This window comes from Cucumis sativus, chromosome 6 (genome assembly GCF_000004075.3).
Source record: "Cucumis sativus cultivar 9930 chromosome 6, Cucumber_9930_V3, whole genome shotgun sequence".
Lineage (NCBI taxonomy): Eukaryota > Viridiplantae > Streptophyta > Magnoliopsida > Cucurbitales > Cucurbitaceae > Cucumis > Cucumis sativus.
This window is the reverse complement of record NC_026660.2, coordinates 12,557,184-12,581,871: the sequence shown is the minus strand read 5'-3', so window position 1 is coordinate 12,581,871 and position 24,688 is coordinate 12,557,184. Positions and strand designations below refer to the sequence as shown.

The following is a 24,688-nucleotide window of genomic DNA, read 5'->3' as shown; positions in this document are numbered from 1 at the left end:
CGAGCTTCTTAGTATGAATCCGCATTCATACTTATAGTATGTAAAACATAAAGCTCTATTTCTAATTAGAAGATCGACGACTATATCACTATATTTGTCGGTTTCCCTTTCTTCTCCCAATTCGAACAATTCGACTTATTTCATCACACTGTTCTAAGTTTAATCCATATGAGCTAGCAGAGGAACCTAATGGACCTATAGATCATGGGCTCCAACGATTCAAGATTAACTAGCTAAACTCTTTTAAACCGAGTTAATCAACATTCGTTAACTAACGGGTCATTCCACTAAAGTCCCGTAGTTGCACTCCCCTCACTATAGATATATTTGTGTCCATTTGATAAAACCATAATCAGTAAGTTAATCCTTCACAGGTTGCTCGTAACCTTGGCTGGGTCAAAATACCGTTTTACCCCCAAGATTACATCTTGCTCCTTAAGTCCCACTAATCCACTATTGAACAATTGGTTTAAGGTTCAACCTATAAACTTAATCCCTCTCGGGCCAATGAGAGGGTGGGGCCCCTTGTTCAAGACTTGGATTCAGTGCTTAAGAGAGCAACCTATCTACTAACCCTAAAGCGGGTAGGAGTGAATTCCATCTTGTACCCTATGTTCCCAGCTATCCACCCGATCTTACCCCTGAAATGGGAGGCTTATTGGGCCAACGCTGATGAGCTGCCCTCACCTATGCAGATCTAAGGATAATCTCGTGTGAACAGGAGTTCATAGTTAACTCAGGATTAAGACTAAGTTACCTAGGTCATCAATAATTGAGATAGTCAGTTTTAAACAGTAAACGGTGTTATAACGTAAAAATGACTAATTCATGGTTCAGTCTTATGTAAACATTTTACATAGGATGCCCCCACTTTCATGTCTCTACATGAACGATTAGGATCACCTCGTTTGTACTACAAAGTGGGCCGCATCCATAGTTTCTCTAAATAAGGCGCCCAACCTTTATTTCATATACTATAGACTATTTAGGCTATATACTCGAACTTGATCCACGTTTATGTTTACACATAAAGTTCAAGTTTATTCAAAAAATAGCCTTGGAACTTGATTTATTGGATTTAAGATTATAATATTTAATTTCTCAATAACAACTTTATTAAACAGAATATGATTTACAAACTACGAGTTTTAGGACAAAAAATTCCAACAAATCATACGTACTATGTATTATCTGATAATTTTCTTTAAATAACTTGAAATATAAATAATACGAAATGCTTAGTTTATGTTTGCCATTAACAATATGATGTAATATTTGAAATCAAAATATTATGAAATACAATGATTTAGGAATGGTTGAAATTCTCATAACCAATTTTTTATTAACTAGAAATACTATGTATTATCGTATGAAAATAACGAAGCAGTGATTATCATTGTTTTAGGGATTAAATTTCATAATATTTGAATTTAAAATATCATGAAATCTAATGAATGAGGAACAGTTGAAAATGTTTAGTAATTTTATAGGGAAAATCTTTATTAAACATGAATTAAATAAATAAATATTAATTAATTTGATTTAAATACTAAAAATTTAAATTTGTTATAAATTATAGACATATACTTAGGAGGTATTGGAGAAATTTTGTTAATCCAAATTAGTTAATATTTTTCAAAAAGTTTGCAAACACGTTGTATTTGTGATTTATGTGTTATTTGACAAATACATTGTATCTAAAAGCACTTATTATCCTAGTTAAAAAGTATAAAGGGGTAAAAGAAATTAAAAAAAAATCTGTAACCAAATTCTTAATATTTTGACCGTCATCTCCAAATATTCAGCCAATGGTCTGGGCTTGGCCCAAATAGGCACAACTGAGCTGGGCTTGAAAGTGAGTTTTGGGCTTAACGGGCTGGGCTGAGGAGGTGTGTGTGGATATAGGATTTCTTGGTCTTCGGTTCTCACATTTTGAAATTATTATCGTCAACTTCGGGGTTTTTAACTTTGTCGTCTTCGTGCTCACTGCTCCCAGAAATCCGAGGGAAAATGGGCAGAAAATTCTTCGTCGGCGGCAACTGGAAATGTGTATGCTTTCCGTTTTCTATAATCTCGCCGATCTCAATTTGTTTGTCTATAATCTTTCAACTATTGGTCGTTCGTTTCATTTTTTCCATCAAAACAATCATCAGAAAACCAAATCTACTGCATATATTGATCTTCCCATTTGTTGGATTCCATTTATTCTCTTGGGTGGGAGCGAGAGATTTTTATTGACGAAACCCAGATTTCTCGCTTGCTCTTTCAGTGTATATCCCCCGACTTCCCCGATCCGAGTGTGTTGCCGTTGATTTTTATTTTCTTGTCAGTTGAATTGTTATTGGAGTATAGATTTGGAAATGGAGGTTAGGGTTAGTAGTTTGTGTTTAGATGAATGTATATTGTTGTTGATTGAATAATAATTTTACAGAACGGAACAACCGAGGAGGTGAAGAAAATCATCGCAGTATTGAATGGTGCTCAAGTTCCTTCAGGAGATGTTGTAGGTATGTTTAGAAATCCCGATCAGTGAATGAGTTTCTCGATCCATAAATTGTTTGGGAATCACTATGATGCTTAAACTAATTGAGAGGAAACTATGGTCTTTATCTTCTTTGCAGATGTTGTTGTGAGTCCACCTTTCGTGTTTCTTCCTCTGGTCCAGAGTTTGTTGCGATCTGATTTTCATGTTGCAGCTCAGAACTGTTGGGTTCACAAGGGCGGTGCTTTTACTGGAGAAGTTAGGTAGGATTTAATAGATCATTGAACCTTCTTGCATTGAAATGGTCTGTAGTTGTACATAACTCATCCATCTTCTTATGATCATGTTCTTTCAACAGAATTTGAAGTTAGTTGCTATAGATTGTGATACTATGTACTGGCACTCTCTACCAAAGTGCTGCTTCTTTACTTGCTTGAAATACTGGAGTTGAATGCTAGACAGTTTTCTTGGGATATATGATTGAGTTGTAATTTTGGAATTGGTATCTATTTCAATAGTGCTGAGATGCTTGCCAATTTGGGAGTTCCATGGGTGATTATTGGCCATTCTGAAAGAAGACTTATTTTGAACGAGTCGAGTGAGGTAAACCAGATCGTTACATGAATGCAAATTTGACGAATTATGTACACATATTTGTTAACTGCACTAATCATTTTTGTTTCGAACTCTGTACACATATTTGACAAATTATGTACACATATCTGTTGCGACATATTTGTGAATGCAGTTTATTGGAGATAAAGTTGCATATGCCCTTTCTCAAGGACTTAAAGTTATTGCTTGTGTTGGAGAGACTCTTGAGCAAAGGGAATCAGGATCAACAATTGATGTTGTTTATGCACAAACTAAGGCAATTGCAGGTATTCTCTTATGCTAAAAGTAAGTCCATTTTACCTCGATTTATGAGCATCTTATGTTCTTTTGCATTGATTTTATTTTCTTGGTTATCCCTTTACTCTGTTCAATAGTTTACTTTTCCTTTGCTTTCAACGAACGTGATTTCTGTATGCTTACTCATATATCATACTTCCCTTCATTTTTGAGCGAAATTGATGATTCTTCTATTACATGCCAGATAAAATCTCCAGCTGGGACAATGTTGTTTTGGCATACGAGCCGGTTTGGGCAATTGGAACAGGCGAAGTTGCAACTCCTGCTCAGGCTCAGGAAGTAAGATTTGTTATCAGAATTTTTTAAATTTCACATGAATTCAGGATAATTAACAGTAACATTGTTGTTTTTTTCTCAAAGGTTCATCATCAATTAAGGAAATGGCTTCACAGAAATGTTAGTGCTGAAGTTGCTCAATCTGTTAGAATTATATATGGAGGTAACCTCTTTGCTTGTACGAAAAATATTGATATTTATGCTATATTACACTTTTTCCTATCTACTTTGCTGTTGTGTCGAAAGCTATCAATACGAACGAACATTAGGCAAGAGCCGTGAGCATTTTCAGTACATTTTAAGTTAGCAATTTGTACTTGAGTTTGAAATATTAGAATGCTTCCCAAAAGCCATGGAGGGAATTTCTTTAACGACCAAATAAAACCTCATCCATTGGAGGTGAATTGCTTCATATATATGTGTTGTGTATAAACTGTTTGATACAATAGACGGTCTTTTTGTGTTTTGTGATTTGTGTTTAATCAAATTTGTTTGCATTTATAGGTTCTGTAAATGGTTCAAACTGCAAAGAGTTGGCCGGACTACCTGATTTGGACGGATTTTTGGTCGGTGGAGCTTCACTAAAGGTAGACTACCTATAAAACTTTAGTAAATTAACCTTTTTTTTAAAAAAAAAAATTTGGTTGCTGACTTATCTTGTATTCTCTGAACACTAGCCGGAGTTCGTGGATATTATCAACTCTTCGTTGTGAAGAAAACAGCTCAAACATCTTGACAAGGGCGAGACATAAATAATGGTTCTTCTATTTTTGTTAAACTAATTTGAGGTACTCACTAGTTATGTAAGAGAAGCATTGTTTGCTTGAGAAATTTGAAGTTCCTGTTTGGAAATTGATTTCTTTTCATGCTCTTGAAATAAGGAAATTTTGTTGTGGATACTCAGAACACATGAGTGATAATCCACAATTTGAGAACAATTTTTCAGATCTATAAAAATGACCAGATTCTTGAGGTTACTTTTTTTTTTTTTTCAATGTCAAGCAGCAGGAACAGATGAGAAATAAATATCAAAGGTAATAGGAATACTTTAGTAACTTTTTTTGCAAAGTGCAGAAGTAATCAATCAATTTATTAATATTTTAATTCAATTTTACTTTCCAAAAATATTTTAATTTTAATTTTGGTCAGAGGAATCCCAACCACTAAAATTGTAAACTACTTTACTTCTAATTTTAATTTTAGAAGTTGACTAATTCTAATTATGAAAATGGTCCACCGTTATTAATTTATTATGGCAATTAATTGAAAGAATCACGTCCATAAATTGGAATAATGTCATAAGTTTATTCAAAACGTCTTTTCCAAAGATGGATAAAAGAATATTCAGCAATATTCTGCTGTCTATTGAAGTCATTTTCCTTACTTCAATAATCCTATACTGATTAGCACTGATTACCCAACGATTATACACTACCAAACAACATAGAGTTTCATGCGTTAACCTTCTAAACTTAAAATTGTCTTCCCTGACCTAAAGTTTTCCATTTAAGATCACTTTTCTATTAGTGAATTATGATATCTTATCTGTTTAGGTTTGTTGCTTTTATACACACACTTATTCACAATTTTTTTCATTGAGGTTGGATTTTCAATTTCCATATAGATCATACAAAAAAACAAACCTACATTGAGGGTGTAGAAAATTCACACGGGAGCCTTGGACACTCCTTTCATTCAAATATGACAATACGACTAACCAGTGTAGAAGCATTCATATCAGTCTATTGTCGAGCCAAGTGATGACTATATTAGTATGAAGAATTTTGGAGCCTTGCTTCAGGCAAACCTACCGTACGCTAATAAGAACATAACTTAATGATAATTGATGAGGATAGTTGCAAATATAGCAATTAGAATCAAAATATTAGTACATATAGCAACGTTTTAAAAGTTTTGAAAATATAGTGAAGTCTATCAACATTGATAACACTTCTAAAGTCGACGAATATAGTCTATTACTAATAAACATTGCTACATGTATAATTTTTTAAAATTGTTGCCATGTACATAATTATTATCCCTAGCCATTGCGATTAAGATAGTAGATATATATGGATCATTATTCTTGGCTTAAAAAAATCAACTCGAACAAAAGGGGAAAAGAAAATATTTTTAGCATGGTCATCAACAATATTATAAAATTCAATCAAAATCGTGACACTTGAAAATATGTATTTTAATAAAATGATTGAATCCCTAAAAGAAACTGTACGGAAAAGGTGTGTCCTATTTTCAAGTCAACAGAGCGGCTATCGCAACTTGACCTTTGCCACTTGCCAGTCGATTGACGGCTCGCTCGCCGGAGAGTTTTGAGCCGCCGACAGAGAGCCGTCCCTTTAATTCTTGATTCCTTTCCTCCGCTCCCCTCCATTGAAATGGTGGTTTCTGCCCGCTTGATTGGGACGTACATGTGGACCTTAGCTTGAAAACAAGTTCCCATGATCGAGGCATTTCCTTCGAGTTCAATCCAATGATAGAAAAGTCAAAAGCGGAATGCCTATCCAATCCCATTGCTTAGCCAAGTTTTTGTTTGGTTTCGTGTTGATCATTCGATGCCAATTTATCGTCAGCAATCTTGTTTTTCACCATTAGGGATTCTTTGAACAGTCTGAAATTAAACGTCTCTCAGATTACAATAGGAGCCTTTTCATGGCCTTATCCTCTTACTGAAATGACAGAAAGAGGGGACCAATATTCTTGCCATTAAGACGAAACTTCCCAACCCCCCTGTCCACTGGGGGCTGTCCTACCCTTCTTCCCATTTCTATATTTTTGCCAATTTAACAGGGGAAATTTAGAAGCAGCTTTTGGGTTTTGCTTATTTCTTAACAGTTTAGTCTTCTGCTGGAGATAAACGAGGATCTAACTAGAAGGCTTTTCTGTATATGGTGACCAATTATGTGGGTTGCTGAGACAATAAAAAGTGGTTAGTTGTTTGGCGAGTTTTTTTGCCTTTTTTTTTTTATGGACTTTTTTTTATGTAAATCTGCTTCATTTCATTGATGGAATGTTGGTTTCAAGCTTATTAGCTTGTTCATGTTCTTCCTCTTTTTGGTGGAATCAGCATGAAAGCTTTGAAGGTGGGAGAGACCTGTTCACTGACTTCTGATGGGCATCTGCTTAAGTGCAAAACCTATATCTGAAAGTGATGATAATACAGGTATTACAAGGCTTACTTTCTTGCTAATGAGACAGTATGGTGGAAGTTTTTGGGTTTTTTCTTCTTTTTTTTGTCATTTCCCAATTATTTTTAGATTTCTTATTTATTTACTGAAGTTCTGCTTTCAGCAAGTTAGTTTCAAGTCTGAAGAAGGGGTGGAGGAATGCCCTTTATAAACCTGCCTTTTGATATCGATCTTACAATGTGCACGAGTTCTTTCTTTTATGAATTTCCAGAATTATTATCTTTGATTGAACGGAACTACGGAAGTAGTCTCGCCTCTGATTTAAACGTAAACTATTGAGGCTTTTGAGTCAAGTGAATGGCCATTAGTTCATTACAGGGCGTGTATTTGTTTGTGCAGGGGTGAAGAATTCAAAAGATGATAGTGATAGCAATAATGGAAAGGATAATGGTAGTGCAAGTAGCAAATTCTCATTGGCTTCGGTGCTGCCAGCCCCTCGGAGCGAGGGTGAAATCTCTCAGTCCAATTTGAAGAGCTTCTCTTATGAAGAGCTAAAAGAGGCAACACGGAACTTTTGTCCTGATAGTGTTCTGGGAGAACCTGGTTCTGGTTCAGTTTTCAAGGGCTGGATTGATGAGCATTCATTTACTGCTACCAAGCCTGGAACTGGAATGAGTATTGCTGTCAAAAGGCTTAACCAAGAGAGCTCTCAAGATCACAGAGAGTGGTTTGTGAGTCATCTCTTTGAGATTAATTGCAGAGATGTCTCATTATCATACCTGATTTCTTTGTCTTTTTCTACTCATATTGACCTCTCTTAGCATCAGATGGCTGTGTACTATAGTGACTTATTTGTTAAACAAATTTGTCATTCTATGCTGCACAGATACACTCATGTTTCTTTTATCAATTAGGCTGAAGTGAATCTTCTGGGCCAACTTGTTCATTCTCACCTTGTGAAATTGATTGGCTATTGCATAGACGATGAGCAACGGCTCCTCGTATCTGAATTCATGCCTCGAGGAAGTTTAGAAAATCATCTGTTCCTTCGTGAGTTTGCTCTATCCTTCGACGCAATTCAATAAGAACATTTAAAAATATTTAGTGATCGAGACTGAAGTTGGTCATTGCAGGGGGTTCCTATTTTCAACCTCTTTCTTGGGGCCTCCGTTTGAAGGTTGCACTTGGTGCTGCAAAAGGGCTCGCCTTTCTCCACAGTGATGAAAGAAAAGTGATCTACCGTGACTTGAGGACTTCAAATATTTTGCTTGATTCTGTAAGTCCTTTACTCCTTGGTGAAAATAAAGCTTTGTGGCTATGGTAAAAATGGCATCATGGAAGGGATCTAGCTCCTTCAGTTATTTGTTTACTTTTCTGTAAGATGGACGTCAAGCCACGATTTCTTTTATCCTCAGGATTACAATGCCAAACTCTCTGATCTTGGGTTTTCCAAAGACACAGGAGCAACGGGCAGCAAAAATAACATCTCTATCAGGACTCCGAGTACCTCGTATGCAGCTCCAGAATATCTTGTCGCAGGTAATATTTTGATCGAATCTATAACAGAGCCACCAGATAAACCAAGTAATTTGGACCTTCCCTTTCTTTAGATCACTCAAGTCCTAAACCAACTAAATCAATATCTAACTTTCTCCTTCCCCCAATTACTAATGTTTGCACACCTCGACTAATCTCAAATCTCACGGGACAACCCACATTACCCTACAACATTTGGTGTCAAGAAAACTTGTAAGAAAATTCTTAGGTAGTTGGCCACCATGTATTGAACCCATGACCTTCTTATCACGAGGCCAACTCATGCTGGTTAACTTAGCTTGTTATATTCTTTCGACCAAACAAGGATTCTATTAATTACCTTATGTTGATCACTTTGGCCTTTCACTTACTGTAGGTCAGGCAACCACATCAAGTGATGTTTATAGTTTTGGAGTCATTCTATTGGAAATATTATCCGGAAGAAGAGCCGTTGACAAAAATCGACCATTTAGAGAACACAACCTAATCGAATGGGCAAGACCCCACCTTGCAAACCAACGGAAGACTGCTCGAATAATTGACAACCGTCTCGAAGGCCAATACTCATTGGATGCAGCCTATAAGCTATCGAGTCTGACACTGCAATGCCTGTCCATTGAGCCGAAGTGTAGACCAAGCATGCACGAGCTTGTAAAAGAACTAGAACAGCTGCAAGATCCAACATCCATTAATATCAACAGAAATTCAAAACAAAACCGCCTGGCTCGCAGACGTAGTGCTGACGATGCCAATACTCATCGTAGTGCTCGTGCTGTTTCCCCTGATTATACATAAGCGGATGTACGTGGTACTTCTACAACAAAACATAGAAAACTAGCAGATACATATTGTAGTTGAATGAATTATACTTCTCTTGCTATTACAATCTCTTCGGTCTGCCGATTTCTCGATCAGTTTGTAAATAGAAGGAATGGTTCATTTGAAATTTTTGTTTGATTATCAAAGATACGATACTGAGGAGGAATCCGATTAGATATCTGAAGTGGGTCAACATTCAGTTTCATGTGTTTACTTATTATGATTTGTTGGTGTCTTTTGAAGCAAAAAGAATGAAGTTATAAACTCCTAAGTTACATTAAATTGCTTGAAACTGGTTTATGGGATAATTTGATATGTTGGTGTTAGGCATGAAAAGCCCGAGAATATGGATTGCACAAAAACGAGTTTTATCTCTTTGTAAAAGAAAGATATAGTGTTATTTTATTTATTTGTTATTATTTTACATAATCAATTAAGTTATGTTCAACTGTATGCTTCAAACTCAAATAAGATAAAAGTAGTTTTCTTCTTCAAATTTAACGCTAGTCTTTTTATCAAAATTTAAATTCTCCCAACTTCCAAACTTAGATTGGGTATAGTTCTTAAACCTTTTAAACCTTTTTAATGAGTTGAGTTCAGTTTCAATTTAATCTTTTAAGTTTCAAAATATTACAATTTAAACTTATTTCAATTTAATCTATAGATTTCAAGAATTAAAATTTTTAGTTTTAGGTGGTAGAGTGAAAAGTTAAACTTGATTCATAACCATTTAAAATTTATTGACAGTGAACATGGAAATGAGTATTTGGTAAATAATAAAGGTTAGAAAATGTAAAATTTGAAGAGAGAATTTTTGCTAATTTGGTTCCACAATGACCATGAAACCCCTTTGAACCTTCAGCTTTTTGGCGTAATACTTCAGCAATAATTTGTTAAACCCATCTCCGATTCTTCTTCTTTTTCAACATTTCTTCAATTAAAGTATGCCAACGGGGAGCTTTTTCTCTGGGTATAGGCTCATTCAAGCATTTCGCCGAACAGTTTCCAGCACTCCTTCAGCGGTCAGTACAATCCCCTTCCGTTTCAACTTTCTATGCACTCAAATTCCCGGCAACTTGTCGCCGAACGTTTTAGAGTCTGAATTGGAGGAACCCAAATGCTTGTCTTTGAGAATTGAGAGAATACCGAAGGGAGAATTGGTTGGGTATGCTTTCAGGAGTTGGATGGGCGATGGTTTTCCAATTCATCGAGGCGACATTTTTCATGCCATTAATCGCCTTAGGAAGCTTGAAAGGAACAAGCGGGCACTCGAGGTTCCTATCTCCATCTCCCTCTTTATAGCTCCGTTTTCGTTTTATGTTTTCTTAGATGTTGTGAATTCTAATTTGAACCTTAGTAAATTTGGCTGTACTGGTTAGCTTTTTCTTGTGTCTTTAAGGATAAAATCGAGAAGAAAACAAAGAAAAATTGAAATTTGAACTATTTTCTTAAATCATTAAGAAGCTGAAAGTTGCAGAAAGTGTGAATTTGGTTGCAATATCTTCTCCACAAACGAGGATGAGTAAAGACTATGGGGATGTGAAGCTAGAGATTCTATACTCTTAACTTCCATTAGATGTTATCACTTCACAGTGCATATAAGAAGGCATTTTCTTTTTCTTGATTACTCTGTTTCTTAGTATAATGTTGTGTGCTTTTAGTTCATGGCTACACCATGCTTGCTTTATAATCTAAAAAGTAATGAAGAATTGCCCTTGTTACTTGAGTAGATAACAGGGCCATTGTCATTAATTTGGATTAGTCCCTTTGTTAATTTGGATCTGTCTTCTGTTCTCGGCAGGTTATGGAGTGGGTGATTAGGGAGAAACCATATCGGATAAATGAATTGGACTACTCCTATCTTTTGGAATTTACAATCAAACACCATGGCATATCACAAGGTGAGAAGCTCTTTTCTAATATCCCTGTGGAATTTCAAGGAGAGTTGCTCTTCAACAATCTTGTGATTGCATGTTTAGATAAGGGAGCAATTAGACTTTCACTAGCTTACATGAGAAAAATGAGGGAAGTTGGCCATAGCATATCACACTTAGTTTTTAACCGCCTTATTATACTCCATTCATCTTTTCGTCGTAGGAAAATTATCCCAAAAATTCTTTCCCAGATGAAGGCTGATAAAGTGCCATTGCATGTTTCTACATATAACATTCTTATGAAAATAGAAGCCAATGAACACAACATTGAAGGGTTGATGAGGGTATTTAGTGACATGAGACGAGCTAAAGTTGAACCAAATGAGGTGTCATACTGCATAGTAGCAACTGCACATGCTGTGGCAAAGTTGTATACCGTGGTTGAAGCCTACGTTGAGGCTTTAGAAAAATCAATCGCTGGGAATAATTGGTCGACCTATGATGTTCTAATCATCTTGTACGGCTATTTGAACAAGGAGAAAGAGCTAGAAAGGACTTGGGGTATCATACAAGGATTTCCCCACATCCCGTCTAAAAGTTTTATACTGGCAATTGAAGCATTTGGCAGAATTGGTTTACTAAGCCGCGCTGAAGAGCTCTGGCTAGAGATGAAAACCAAAAGAGGAATTAAAGCCACCGATCAATTCAATTCGATTTTATCTGTCTATTGCAGACATGGGTTGATTAAAAAGGCAACAGAAATATTTAGGAAAATCGAAGCAAATGGGTGCAAACCAAATGCCATAACCTTTCGACATCTGGCTTTCGGTTGCTTGAAAGCTGGTTTGGTGGAGGAAGCCTTGAAAACACTAGATCTGGGATCAAATACAACAAGCAGCACCAAGATAGTTAGGAAGTCAACCCCATGGTTGGAAACCACTCTTTCAATGATTGAGATTCTGGCAGAGAGAGGAGACATTGAAAATACTGAAAAGCTATTCAAGGAACTCAAAGAAGCAAAGTATACGAGGTACACATTCGTTTACAACACCTTGATCAAAGCTTATGTGAAGGCCAAGATTCATAATCCAAATCTCTTGAGAAGGATGATCGTAGGAGGAGCTAGGCCTGACTCCGAAACCTACAGTTTGATCAAACTTTCTGAGCAGTTTCAAAGCTAAAAGAGTTTGAACCATTGATACAATTTCTACAGTCGGTCATTGGTCAATGATCAAGAAGTCTAATGGTAGTCACCTACCTAAGTTTTGATACCTTAAGAGTTTCTTTGGATTGGATGATGATATTAATAGCTCAAACAATAGGTAATGTTGTTATGAATGATCCAAACTTCACCTCTGCTAGATTCTTATTACTCTGTCAGACGTCGGCAGTCAATCAATAAGCTGTGGGTGAGACCTCTAGCCAACTTGCCTGACAAGTGGTTGATTAACAGGTGGTAACCCCACCCTGAACCACAATGCAGACTTCTTAAAGTCCAAGAAAGAAGTCAAATCTCAAAAGTAAGTTGCCATTGACTTTGCTTGGATGAGGGGATATTATAATCTTTGTCCATGACTTGGGAGTTGTTTGGTTTCTGAATTTCACAAAACCTGAGAAGAAAAGACACCCCATTTCCCTCTCTGTCTTCATCTGCTGTATTTTTCAACTCATCACATCCTGAAAATGGAATTTTTATTGGACCATCATATTTAAGCCTCAAAAAACCACAAGATGAAGTTTTAGAGGGCCAAGGGTTTACTGATAATCACAATAAAGTAAAGAATGAAGATTGGGACGGAGTAATTTGCTTTTAGAGAAAATGTGTGATTCATGAGTGTAGATCATAACAGGATGGTGATTAAATGAATATATCTCAATTGAGGTCCTTTCTTGTGAATGTTTTTGCAAAAGAAGGCTGGGGAGGAAGGGCTGTCCTACAGAGGGAGGGCCTTTGAAAGGGAAATAAAAAGGAAGAAGAAAAAGTAAAGGGAGTAATTAGCAAACATGTTGGGTCCCTTCTTCTCGTGACATCATTTTCTCAACTTGGTTGAAGAAAAGAGACAATTATTTATTTAATAAGAACTAACGTTGTAGTCCATGTTCTTCGGATTATTTTATTGAACCAAAATTTCAATTTAAAGATATTTCATATGAATATTGTTTGATATTAGATCGAAAATTAAGAAACATTTGCTTGTTTATTTTAGGTTTTAAATGAGATTTTTTTTTGGGACCAAATGATGTTTAATATAAGTCTACTGAGAGCATCTTGAACCTTTTAATTTGGGTCTCAATTTTTTTAAATGTTCTATTAGGATCCCTAATTTTAATCTTAATTTTAAAATTGCGTCTAATAAATTTTATTTTTGAAATATTGAAAATGTTTTCAATTTTAATTAATCTATTGGAGAATCTTAAATTTGTGGAAAAATATGTGGTGGAAAATAAAAACAAAAAATTTGGTCCCTCCAATTCTTTAAAATGTTTGAAATTGAATTTAGTTGATTTTGAAAGTTGAAATTTAGTTTTATCAAATCGAAAGTTGGAATTTAATTTCTTTGATAAGATCTCATAACTTAAAAAGACTATTTAGGAAACTATTATTACATCATAATGAATAGGTTCTAACAATAATTTAAAAGGATAACTATTTTCTAAAATTAAAAGCTCATCCATTAACCACAAACCCAAAAAAATAAAAAACACATCCTGAGCATTTTAAAGTTGAAAATGAAATAAGAGAAATTAAAAAGGTACAAGTACAATAATCTTTAAAAATTGGGAAAGCAACATGTAGTACAATGGTACAATTTATTCCACGTATGAGCCAAGTGATATATAATAAGAAGTTTGTTTTTAGTGCATAACAATAAGAGGATATTGGTTACTAGTACATGTATTATTATAGTTATAATAATCTTTGAACAAATGTAGATTATTTTAGTAAACTCTATAAGAAATGAAGACCGAGTAGGAAATAGTAGACTATAAGAAATAAATAATTAAAATACTAATTATTTAGCTAATTGTGGGTTAATAATAGTTGAGAGTGAACTGTTATAATTGAAACTTCGTAATATAATGTAATAAAAAAATTATATTTAGATTGAATTTTTTGGATGAGATTTTTAATACAAGTTTTCACTCGAACCATCTTTCTGATTCTCGTTTTTGTTTTGTGTTTGATTACTCGCAACTTTCCAATAATCATATGATTTTTAATAATACAGGTTATTCAAAAGAGTGACAAAAGGTGGTTAAAGGGTTAATAAGTGAATAATACCAACTCACATCCTCGTCATTACCTCATCCTGATGAATTAAATACTTCACACACTCTTAAAACTCCTTCACATGTCATTTCAGAGATACCAATTTATGCCAAATACAAACACAAAAGCAAAACCCACAAGAAAGAAAAACAAAATCACAATAATTAGTTTAATATCAAAACTGGCTGGCTTAACACCACACTTAAAAAAAAAAATGCTAAATTTCCCATTGGATTATCCAACAAATGCAAAAAGAAAGAAAGAAAAGTCGGCAACTTGGACAAGTGTAAGGAAGAAAACACAGCCCCAAAAATTTTGATGGGTCACGAGGATGAATCTTGTTTTAGTTGGAAAAAGGAGTCCGTCCATAAGCTTCTATTCAATTAGATTTTTGAATCATCAACTTGTCTAAAGTTTCCATCGAAAGAAACAAATACCAAAAAAAAAAGCTTCCAAATCTTTAAGCCGTAGACCCAAATCAAGCGGCTCAACAACTATAACAACACCACCCTTCCCTTCCACATGTTTATCTCAAATCACTCCCTCATTCATTCTAAATTTCCTCATCTCGAATCCTCCACCATTAGCGACCTTCAGAGTGTACTGGGAACATAGAAAAACCCCCCTTTTCTTTTTCTATTTCGTTTTGGTTGCTCATTGATTTGAGAAGAAGATGTGAGTTTCATCGTCTTCTGTCCATTTCTTCGAATGGGTTTGGCTTGTTTTATCTTGTCTCTCCTCATGTTTTGGTTTAAATTTCAATTTTTGGATTGGAATAGAAGTACCCCTCTTGTTGGTTGTGTGTTTTTCTTCATTCTGATGGAAGTTTCTTTTGGAAATTAGGAAATAGTTGTTAGCTGTGCAATCTAAGAGTATTGATTTCATGTTTGTTGGTTGTGTACAGTACTAAGCCTCTGGAGGTTGGGGAGTTTCTTGGTTTTTTCAAATGGGTGTCTGCTTAAGTACCAGAATTAAAGCTGAGAACTCATGTAATACAGGTACTTGAAGAAGGCTTTCTTTACTTAGCTAATGAAACAATTTGGTGGAATTGTTTGGGTCTCTTGTTGTTTAAGTCTTGTAGAATTTTAGATTTATGTAGTGAGATGTCTTCACGTTTACCAAGCTTATCTCATGTCTGCAAAACAGATGAAATGATGAACTTTATATGGTTCAATTGGCTAGTTTGAAGTGAAAGGTGGATCATGGATGTTTCGCTAAGTGTTGTGAAACATTGAGAAAACAATTGTATGATATGCAAGAATACCTTCCTTTCATTGAATTTCCAGACATCAAGATGTTTGCTTAAATTGAAAATATTTTGAAACAGCTTTTGTAAAAAGTACACACTTGAGAGACAGTCTCGGTTTAATTTATTTGATTAAACAACAGCGAGTGTTTAGAGGTTGTGATTTCTTTGTGCAGGAGTGAATTCTAATGGTGTGAGTACTGATGGAAACGATATTGGTAGTACGAATAGCAAGATCAATTTGCTCTCAGTGCCACCAACTCCACGAACTGAAGGCGAAATTTTGCAGTCCTCCAATTTGAAGAGCTTCAGTTTCACAGAGCTTAAAGCAGCCACCAGGAACTTTCGTCCCGATAGCGTGGTAGGAGAAGGTGGTTTTGGTTCTGTTTTCAAGGGTTGGATTGATGAGCATTCCTTTGCTGCAGCCAAACCTGGCACTGGAATGGTTATTGCAGTCAAAAGGCTTAACCAAGATGGTTTTCAAGGGCACAGAGAATGGTTGGTGAGTTTGCTCCTTGAAATCACATGCCGAGATGTCTCATTTTTGCAATTCATGTTTACTTTTCCATATTAGCTTTTCTCAGCATATAAGTGATGCACTTAGTATAACTATCTGCTTGTCAGTTTATGCTCTACAGATCAACTTATCTCATGTTTCATTTCCGCATAGGCTGAAGTGAATTTTCTAGGCCAGCTTTCTCACTGTCACCTTGTGAGGTTGGTGGGCTATTGCTTGGAGGATGAACACCGTATGCTCGTTTACGAATTCATGCCTCGTGGGAGCTTGGAAAACCATTTGTTTCGAAGTAAGTATTTTCTTATCGGCAGCCTTTTGATTCCACTTGAGGAAAAGGACTTCATTAATTTTAGATCTTTGCATAATAATGTTCTAGGGGGATCCTATTTCCAACCTCTTTCTTGGAGCCTACGTTTAAAGGTTGCACTTGGTGCTGCAAAAGGGCTGGCCTTTCTCCACAGTGATGAAAGGAAGGTGATCTACCGTGACTTCAAGACGTCGAATATCCTACTAGACTCTGTAAGTAATTGTCAAAATTGTGCTCTCTTCCGTATGATATGTGAGTGGTAACTTCCATAGTAGTTGATTGCTCTTTTGTTTTGAAGTCAGCCTATAACATTGTTTTCTTCTGCATTCAGAAATACAATGCCAAACTCTCAGATTTTGGGCTGGCCAAAGACGGTCCAACGGGTGATAAAAGCCACGTCTCGACCAGGGTGATGGGGACTTATGGATATGCAGCCCCGGAATATTTGGCTACAGGTTATTCTACAGAAACAGAAACTCCTGCTGTCACATTGTCAAGATTAATTGCAATTTGATTTTGCATTATTTCATGATAAAGAAAAGTATAAATTTTGGATTGCCAATTGATATCTTAAATTTGATAGTCTATTTTCTTTCTAACTTGCTGTAGGTCATCTAACTACTTGGAGTGATGTGTATAGTTTCGGAGTTGTCCTACTAGAAATATTATGTGGAAGGAGAGCAATTGACAAGAATCGACCAGCTAGAGAACACAATCTTGTGGAATGGGCAAAGCCTTACCTTGCTAATAAACGTAAGATTTTTCGAATCATCGATAGTCGTCTTGAGGGCCAATATTCATTGGATGGAGCCTATAAGGCATCTATGCTTGCGCTAAGATGCATATCTATTAATCCCAAACTAAGACCAATCATGAATGATGTTGTAAAAGAACTAGAGCAACTACAGGATTCCACGTTGCCTACTAGCAACAGGAACTCAACCAATAATCGCCGTGCCCGAAGGCATAGTGCTGATGATGCCCGTAATCCAAACAGTGCTCAAGCTTACCCCCGGCCTCCAGTTTCAGCTCTCTATACATAGGACTGTAATCAGGCAACTAGATTGGATGGTTTGCAACAAAACTGAGGATCTTAGCAGATGCACTCCAATGTTGAATGTACAGAAACTGTACAGTTTTTGTTGTTGATTCGTACACGAGTAATGTTTTGTTTCGGATTCTTTGATTACTAATGTATGATTTCTCTGTTAAATTCTACCGAAGCTAGATCGATTACAGCAGTCCCATCTTGACGTTTTCATCACCGCTGAAGCTGAGATGGGGAAGGATGCATCATGATTGTACTTGCTGCTTCAGTTTGTATTCTGTAAAGAAGTAGCACGGTCGGGATCATCTTTTTTTTCTCTCCTTTTTGTGGTAGTTGGGAAGGGAAAAAGAAATTTAGATAGGGAAAGCTTGAATGTAGTAGATGACTGATGAGCAATAATGGAATTTACCTGCTATTAAGTTTGTTCATGTACTCTGGAGGTATGGAAAGGCTAAAGTTTTTATACGTTTGAGCAAATTTTTTCTTCTTTGCACATTTGTTGTTACCAAGAGTAAAAAATAACTGACAAAATAGAAAAGTCCTATTCATTTACCTTTTTGCAAGGCTTAATTATAATCTTAGTTTTTTAACCAATAACAGTACGTTATATTTTGGTTTTTGTTTTTGTTTTTCGGGATGATCCATTTTTAAAAGGCATACATTTTTCTTACTGTTTTGTGTTTTTCTTTTACATTTTACTTGCGGTCATATTAGTGTGTGGTTACCAAATAGAACAGTGCATGTAGGTTGGGATCCTCCTTTTGCTAAATAGAACACTCAGACTCGACTCTCCTCCTTCTCTCTATTATCTCTTACAAATCGTTCTCATTTTCATTCTCAACCGGAATAATAAGCATACGATTAACAAGAGTTGCGAGATTGATATCAAGGGAGTAAGTAGTAAGAGCCAAGCGTCCAATGCGTGCACTATCAAGGTAGTTTCGATCATTTTCATACATTATGATTAAAAGGTGCAGAAACTTTTGTTTTAACATTGAAAGTACTTTTTAAACACTTTAATTTTTCATTTATTTCAGTAAAAATGATCTTTTCAGTCCTCCAACTTTGAATAAAATGTGTGTTTGATTCATGAATTTTATAAATCGATTTGATCCTTGAAAATTCAAGTTAGACATTAATTTATAAATAAGACAGATTGCACTAATTTTTTTTTATATAAAAAACACATGAAATGGAATTTTGAATATAGTTAACTTGGGTGATAACCATTAAAAATGGACAATAGCTTATACTATATAAAGAGCAACATGATGATTTAATTGGAAATTTTCAAGACATCATAACCACAAATAATTTCTTAGGTTTGGATATTTTTATTCCTTATATCAGATAAGGTATAATAAATAAGACAAAAACAAACAATACATCTAAAAATTTAACCTTATTTTAATGGACAAAATATATAATTAGAGTTCATAGCAAAATAAGGGTACACAATAGATTGGGAGGGAAGTAGTTCCGCAAATTATTTTCAAAATTTATAGCATTTTTCATGAGGTCTATGCAATTCCAAATTGGTGGACGTAAATGATTTTATAATTGATTTTGTTTTTATTGTATTTGTTTCTTTTGGAGATGTTTTGTTAGAATATAGGCCCTAATGATGTGACATAAAGTTATATAGAATATGTTTCACAATAAAGAAATATGCACCTTTTATGTAAAAGAAAAGTAATGCTTTTTAAAATAAGTGATATGACATTTGCTTAAAAGGTCACATCATATCAACCTAAAGCCAAAACAAAACACAATTATTTATAAGTGCTTATCTATTGGGAGAGAGTGGAAGGGGTATACCAATAAATTATAATTACGATGGATAAACTTGTAACGTTAATATTTGCAGCATATCTATTATTAAGATTTTGCTATATTTACAAATTTTTTAAACGTGTTTTTAATTATTTTAAATCTGAAGAGCCTAAGATCGATCAGTATAACGAGTGCAAGAGATGTTTGATCTGGCCCGATCTTAGTTATTGTGCTTAGTGAAATCTTGTTAGGATAAGGGATAGATGAAGTTAGGGTAGGATGTTGTTTTCGTGGACCAATAGAACAATGGAGGAAATGAGAGGTACGAAACTCTTGAGATCCAACGCCACCAATGGAAGAAGGCATGGGGGGAAGCCCATCCACATAATTCAAAGCTAGTAAGATCAATGAAGCAAACGGTAGTGGGTATGAGCAAGGAGGGAAGCATGTATGAGCCAAATATGCAGGAAAGAAACCATAAGGCCCAACCTTAGGACAGATTTTGGATCTCAAAACTCATCTCCCCAGTTGGCTTAAAAAGAAACACAAACAAGGGTCTGAATACCAAGAAAAATCTGCTCAAAATGTAGAAATAAAATCAAAGATTTGGGGGATGTGCGCCACAAAGTTGGAAAGAGAGGTGTACATTTCTTTTTTACTTAAATCTATGTTAAATAAAATTTGATAAAATTATGTTTAAATTTTGGTTTATTTTGGTTCTTAGAGGTTTGATTTTGGATTTTGATACCACTGCTTTCAACTTCAATTCAATTCATTTTAATCCTTTCCTTATCACTTTCTAACAATACCTGATCCTAAAAACATATAAAATAAAAAAACATTTGACACCAAATATAATAAACCTAAGAATCGAGTTCAGGTAATCATGTTGAAAATGTAGGAATAGAAAATGGATTTAATCATTTGGTGAAGATCTAGAAGATTCAACCATTTTCTAAATACCAAATAATTAACAAAGAAGTTAGACCATTTGCCACTTCCAACTTTGATATTTCTTATTTGGCAACGCCTTCTTCTTCAATGAGTCTGCCACTTCGTTTCATTCTCAAAGAGTGAAGATGAAGCCATTGACCTACTTATTAATTCTTTAATTCTTCATCCATCAATTAATAGATAGCTCAATTTTTGTTTGTTATGATAAAATCAACAAGCAAACAAAACAGTAAAGATCGATATAGAGAAAAAATATATATATAGAAAAATACAGATTAACAGACACGAACAGTATTAGAAGGTTTGGTCCACATCAATTAAAAAGTCCAGTTAAGACTATTTTCATGTTTAAAGTTGGCATTTATTGACCCCAATAAAATGTATTTGATCAAACCTCATCAAGGAAAAAATTTGCAAATAATGAAGTGAAGTTGGGCCAACTGAAAACTACTATTGGATTTTTACAAGTATACCAAAAAACAGAGAAAAAAGGAGGAAGGCCCTCCCCATATATTATGCTTTCATTACCACAGTAGGAGAGAAAGAATAAACATGGATTTTCACCAAGTTCTTACTAACCCAGGTGTCCAATTTCTCCAATCTAACTTCCCAAAAGATCTATTTCTTAAACTCACCATATCTTTGAAATCAAAAACCTTCTTTAGATGACTATTTCTATGTCTTGTAGTGGCAGGTTCGACTTCAGCCTCCTCTACACTTTCTTCCTTTGTTTCCACTGTTCTATCGACGGGTTGAACAGCTGTTTCGATATCTTGACATGATTCACTGATGATGTTGCCAAGAAACTCAACGACTTCACTCATTTTTGGGCGATTCTTAGGCTGCTTCATCAGGCATTTGTTAGCCAGTGATGCAAGTTTCTGAGCTGACTTGATATTGCATTCTCCTTCAAGCCGTGGGTCGACAATGAGGTGGAATTTCTTAGGATCTGAGATGTATGGTTTAATCCATTCCAAAAGCTTCTGCTCATTCCGTGGTAGGTTTCTCTCCACGGCTCGTCTACCTGTGATGAGTTCGTAAAGAACAACTCCAAAGCTCCACACGTCGCTCTTTGCAGTCAGCCTACCAGTCTGAACATACTCTGGAGCTGCATAGCCTATTGTGCCTACAACCTTCAAAGACAAGTAAATTGTCATCACATTACAAGGAAACATCTTTTGTCCTTAAAAATTACTACAAGACATGGGTTAATGGCTTAAAAACAATCATGACATATGCCTATTTAGAAGCTAAAATCCAAAAGAACATACTAAAGGGATAAGGTATAATGCTAGAACTCTTTCCAATCCAGTAAGGTTAAGATCAGTTTGGATTGATGTTTAAGCATTTAGCAAGTCGATGCAAGCAAATTCGAGACATACCGATGTTGACACGTGGCTGATTCCTTCTGGAGGACCCTGTCTAGCGAGTCCAAAATCCGAAAGCTTTGCATTAAATTCTTCATCTAGCAGGATATTTGAAGCTTTTAAATCGCGAAAAATTAGCTGCATCAAATAAAAACAAATCCGAGTCACTTAAATATGAAAGCCACAAGAAACTATCAACCACACACATACTTCCTATAAGACAAAGAAATCTATATTTACTTCACATGGAAAGACAATATAACATCTGAAACATCAAGGATGGAATGATGAAAATAGAATCAAAGAACCAACACTCATATTGTTGTCAATTTCAAGCAACAAAGCAGGATATGATTTTAATTTTGTACCTGAAAATCCATTTCTTCGTGCAGATATGCAAGGCCACGAGCTGCATCCTGAGCAATTTTAAGCCTGGCCAACCATGACAATGGTGGAGATACTCGAACCAAAAGATGATCTTCCAAGCTCCTGTTACGCATAAGCTCATAAACCAAAAGCCTTTGCATTCCCCTTTCATCATCTTCAGCACAATATCCAACCAATTTCACAAGATTTGGATGCTTCACCACTCCCAGAAAGTTCACCTCATTGATCCACTCCTTATGCCCCTGAATACTAGAATTTGTTTGAAAATTCAATCAGATTTGAATCCCTCCCCATCAATCCATTCCCAATTTGGGGTTTAAATTCATTCAAATACCATAGAAGAACAAAACAGATTCAAAAATAGCATTCATTCATTCAATGGAACAAGAGATTCCAATCACTGAAGAAGAGTAAAAAGAAGAAATAGAAAGGCATGCCTGGAAGCCATTGCGATTGAGCTGTTTAACAGCAACCTCCATCTTCAAATCCGACTTGGAATTAGAATCACCATTAACAACTCCTTTAAACACACATCCAAAACCTCCCTCACCAATCAACAACGCTCTACTAAAGCCACGAGTGGCCGATCTCAACTCAGAAAAAGAAAAAACCCGCAAATCATTCGCCCTACGGTGAGTCAAAAACTCATAAAACCCAATCGAGTCAGAAAAATCCCTGGAATAGTCAGAATCAAACTCGGAGCGTCTAGTATCAAACGTGCTAGAAGCCATACTAAGCGAGCGAGCCCAAGAGACCTTTGAAGTTCTAGAAGCAACCCCATCTTCATCATCCCTTCTCTCGCCATTGGTGAAGTGGAAGCACTTCATAGCTTGAAAACAAGTTCTGGGATAGCAGAATCTGAATGTTGGAAAAGCAGAAAATGGGTAAAAGGGGTTGTGAGGAGGAAGAGTATTGGTCAAATGAAAAGGGGAAAGAAGAAGAAAAAAATGGGAAAAGGAACAAGTGGGTTTGGTTGAGAGTTTACATATTGTAATTTGAAAATGGAAGAGCGTTAGGTAACAGCACAAAGAAAGAGAAAGAATCCATTTTCTCAAATTGGGGCATTGTCGTTTATAGAGAGAAAAATGTGAGAATCACGAGGGTTTGCTTTTGCTGCAGAATCAGAGGGTGAACGTTAAAAATGGATCAGGTAGCTCAGTTAGAACTGGAAGGAGGGTCCCCCATACACGTCCCTGGCGTTCGGTGAGGGACTTACCATGTAAAATTAGGAGTTTGTTTAAGGGTGAAAGTTGAAACAGCAATGTTAGTCGCCTTCTTTGGACTGCCGTCGAACTATAGGAAAGGAAGCAAAACCAACCGTGCGACGGAGGGCCTCTTTTTCAAAACCTGATTAAACAAACTCCATTTTCAAAAGTACTTTTACTACTTTTTCTAACACAAACTCAATCCTCCCTATCTATAACTCAAAACCCTTTAATGCTTTAATGGAATATTACCTTCCATTCCTCCTTTCAATCAAAATCTCTAGTTTTACGTTATCATACTAACCATGATATCGAATTTGGTATAAGTTTAAGGGTTCCAGACTCTCCCAGCTTTATCTTTATATATATATATTAATTCATTAACAAAACATACACTATCTAAATCATGCCTTAGTTTTTCTTTTTACAATTTACTTGATGTTGAAATCTCATAACTAAAATTGCTCCTAACCATACAAGTTAAATTCGATAGTCGATTCTAGATATTGTATTCACAACTAATGTTCACTAGCATTTCCAAAAGGTGAATACATCCAAAATATGTGGTATGTTGAAGTTTCTCACATTTTGTATGCATTTTTGTCGATTCTCTATATTTTATGAATGGACCCTTTGAATTAGCTTTTCATAACCCGAGGCCCTCTTAACTAGTTGAGTCATCATTCTTTAGCTCTAAAATTGTTTGCTTTGAGCCTCCCATATTATGAGTGGAGTATGATTAATTAATAAATAAAAACATATTATTTACACTTAATAAGTTTTAACTTAATACATTTATTAATGATGTTTTATGTTATCTTAATTAACAATTTAGGTAAGATTTTATTATTATTCATTAATTATTCAAAATTCTAGTTAATTTATATTTGTTATTAAATAAAATAAATTAAAGAATATTAATTTGTTAATAAGTTCAAGTTATTAAATAATTAAATTTAATTATGTCTACGTTTGATTAAAAATTTATTTAGTTTCAGTTTCTTCATACAAAGTTGGTAAATGAAACACATTCATTCAAGTGGGAAGGTTAATTATGTTCCAAATTCAAACACAAACATTAATTATTTTAGATATTTAAAACTCAAACAATTTTAGTTTGACATTTGAATTTTTATACAAATGAAACAATATTTTGGTCCAAATGGCTCATAAATGTGCACTTTTTCTTCATTTTGCATTTCATTTTTCTTAAACGACTTTGTCCACTTGCAAATCTAACAAATCCATTTAAAACAATAAATGCACACCAACCATATTATAGGGGTCGGCTCGGTTGTAAATAAATAACATGAATTTGATAAAGAACTAAAAGTATGAGTTTAATCCACAAATAGTCATTTATGTATTATTTAAACATTCTATTAATTTCACTACAACAAATTGAAGATATCGCGATGCGAGACACGACGTCACTAAAAGCAACGTCGGCGTTGCTGGACTTTCCACGACGTTCGTGTTAATACGTAGCCAAATACCACATTCCACGACTTCTAGAAAAGGAACGTTGCAGTAAGCCTTATGCGACGTAATGGGCCGTGCACAGGGGA

At 35.2% G+C, this 24,688-nt stretch overlaps 5 protein-coding genes across 8 annotated transcripts; 4 read left to right on the top strand and 1 right to left on the bottom strand.

The window, feature by feature from the left end:
* The first annotated feature begins 1,909 nt into the window (after window positions 1-1,909).
* Window positions 1,910-4,647, top strand: LOC101202773 (triosephosphate isomerase, cytosolic). The gene is made up of 9 exons (XM_004143068.3): window positions 1,910-2,049; window positions 2,432-2,507; window positions 2,622-2,745; window positions 3,001-3,085; window positions 3,231-3,363; window positions 3,579-3,673; window positions 3,755-3,833; window positions 4,175-4,257; window positions 4,348-4,647. The coding sequence occupies exons 1-9, from the start codon at window positions 2,011-2,013 to the stop codon at window positions 4,381-4,383; spliced, it is 750 nt and encodes a 249-aa protein (XP_004143116.1). The 5' UTR covers window positions 1,910-2,010; the 3' UTR covers window positions 4,384-4,647.
* A 1,645-nt stretch (window positions 4,648-6,292) lies between these two features.
* Window positions 6,293-9,453, top strand: LOC101203011 (probable serine/threonine-protein kinase PBL9). Of its 2 annotated transcripts, none has more exons than XM_031887277.1 (7): window positions 6,293-6,617; window positions 6,756-6,851; window positions 7,195-7,547; window positions 7,731-7,866; window positions 7,950-8,092; window positions 8,232-8,355; window positions 8,729-9,453. In XM_031887277.1, exons 2-7 carry the CDS (start codon window positions 6,800-6,802, stop codon window positions 9,145-9,147), a joined length of 1,227 nt encoding a protein of 408 aa, XP_031743137.1. In that variant the 5' UTR covers window positions 6,293-6,617; window positions 6,756-6,799; the 3' UTR covers window positions 9,148-9,453. The 2 variants fall into 2 exon arrangements, with proteins under 2 accessions (XP_031743137.1, XP_004143117.1); XM_004143069.3 differs by having other exon boundaries at window positions 6,300-6,617; window positions 7,216-7,547.
* Window positions 9,454-9,930: 477 nt separating this feature from the next.
* On the top strand, window positions 9,931-13,200 carry LOC101203322 (pentatricopeptide repeat-containing protein At1g07590, mitochondrial). The gene is made up of 2 exons (XM_031887276.1): window positions 9,931-10,445; window positions 10,973-13,200. The coding sequence occupies exons 1-2, from the start codon at window positions 10,116-10,118 to the stop codon at window positions 12,224-12,226; spliced, it is 1,584 nt and encodes a 527-aa protein (XP_031743136.1). The 5' UTR covers window positions 9,931-10,115; the 3' UTR covers window positions 12,227-13,200.
* A 1,495-nt stretch (window positions 13,201-14,695) lies between these two features.
* Window positions 14,696-17,927, top strand: LOC101203246 (probable serine/threonine-protein kinase PBL9). Of its 3 annotated transcripts, none has more exons than XM_011658848.2 (7): window positions 14,696-14,991; window positions 15,221-15,314; window positions 15,739-16,064; window positions 16,233-16,368; window positions 16,456-16,598; window positions 16,718-16,841; window positions 16,996-17,927. In XM_011658848.2, the coding sequence occupies exons 2-7, from the start codon at window positions 15,263-15,265 to the stop codon at window positions 17,427-17,429; spliced, it is 1,215 nt and encodes a 404-aa protein (XP_011657150.1). In that variant the 5' UTR covers window positions 14,696-14,991; window positions 15,221-15,262; the 3' UTR covers window positions 17,430-17,927. The 3 variants fall into 3 exon arrangements, with proteins under 3 accessions (XP_011657150.1, XP_031743786.1, XP_031743787.1); XM_031887926.1 differs by having other exon boundaries at window positions 14,713-15,028; XM_031887927.1 differs by lacking the exon at window positions 15,221-15,314 and having other exon boundaries at window positions 14,721-14,991.
* A 2,579-nt stretch (window positions 17,928-20,506) lies between these two features.
* On the bottom strand, window positions 20,507-23,288 carry LOC101203487 (serine/threonine-protein kinase PCRK1). Its single transcript, XM_004143071.3, has 4 exons — window positions 22,353-23,288; window positions 21,897-22,157; window positions 21,544-21,666; window positions 20,507-21,294 (listed from the first exon to the last, which is right to left on the bottom strand). The coding sequence occupies exons 1-4, from the start codon at window positions 22,740-22,742 to the stop codon at window positions 20,722-20,724; spliced, it is 1,347 nt and encodes a 448-aa protein (XP_004143119.1). The 5' UTR covers window positions 22,743-23,288; the 3' UTR covers window positions 20,507-20,721.
* Window positions 23,289-24,688: the final 1,400 nt, after the last annotated feature.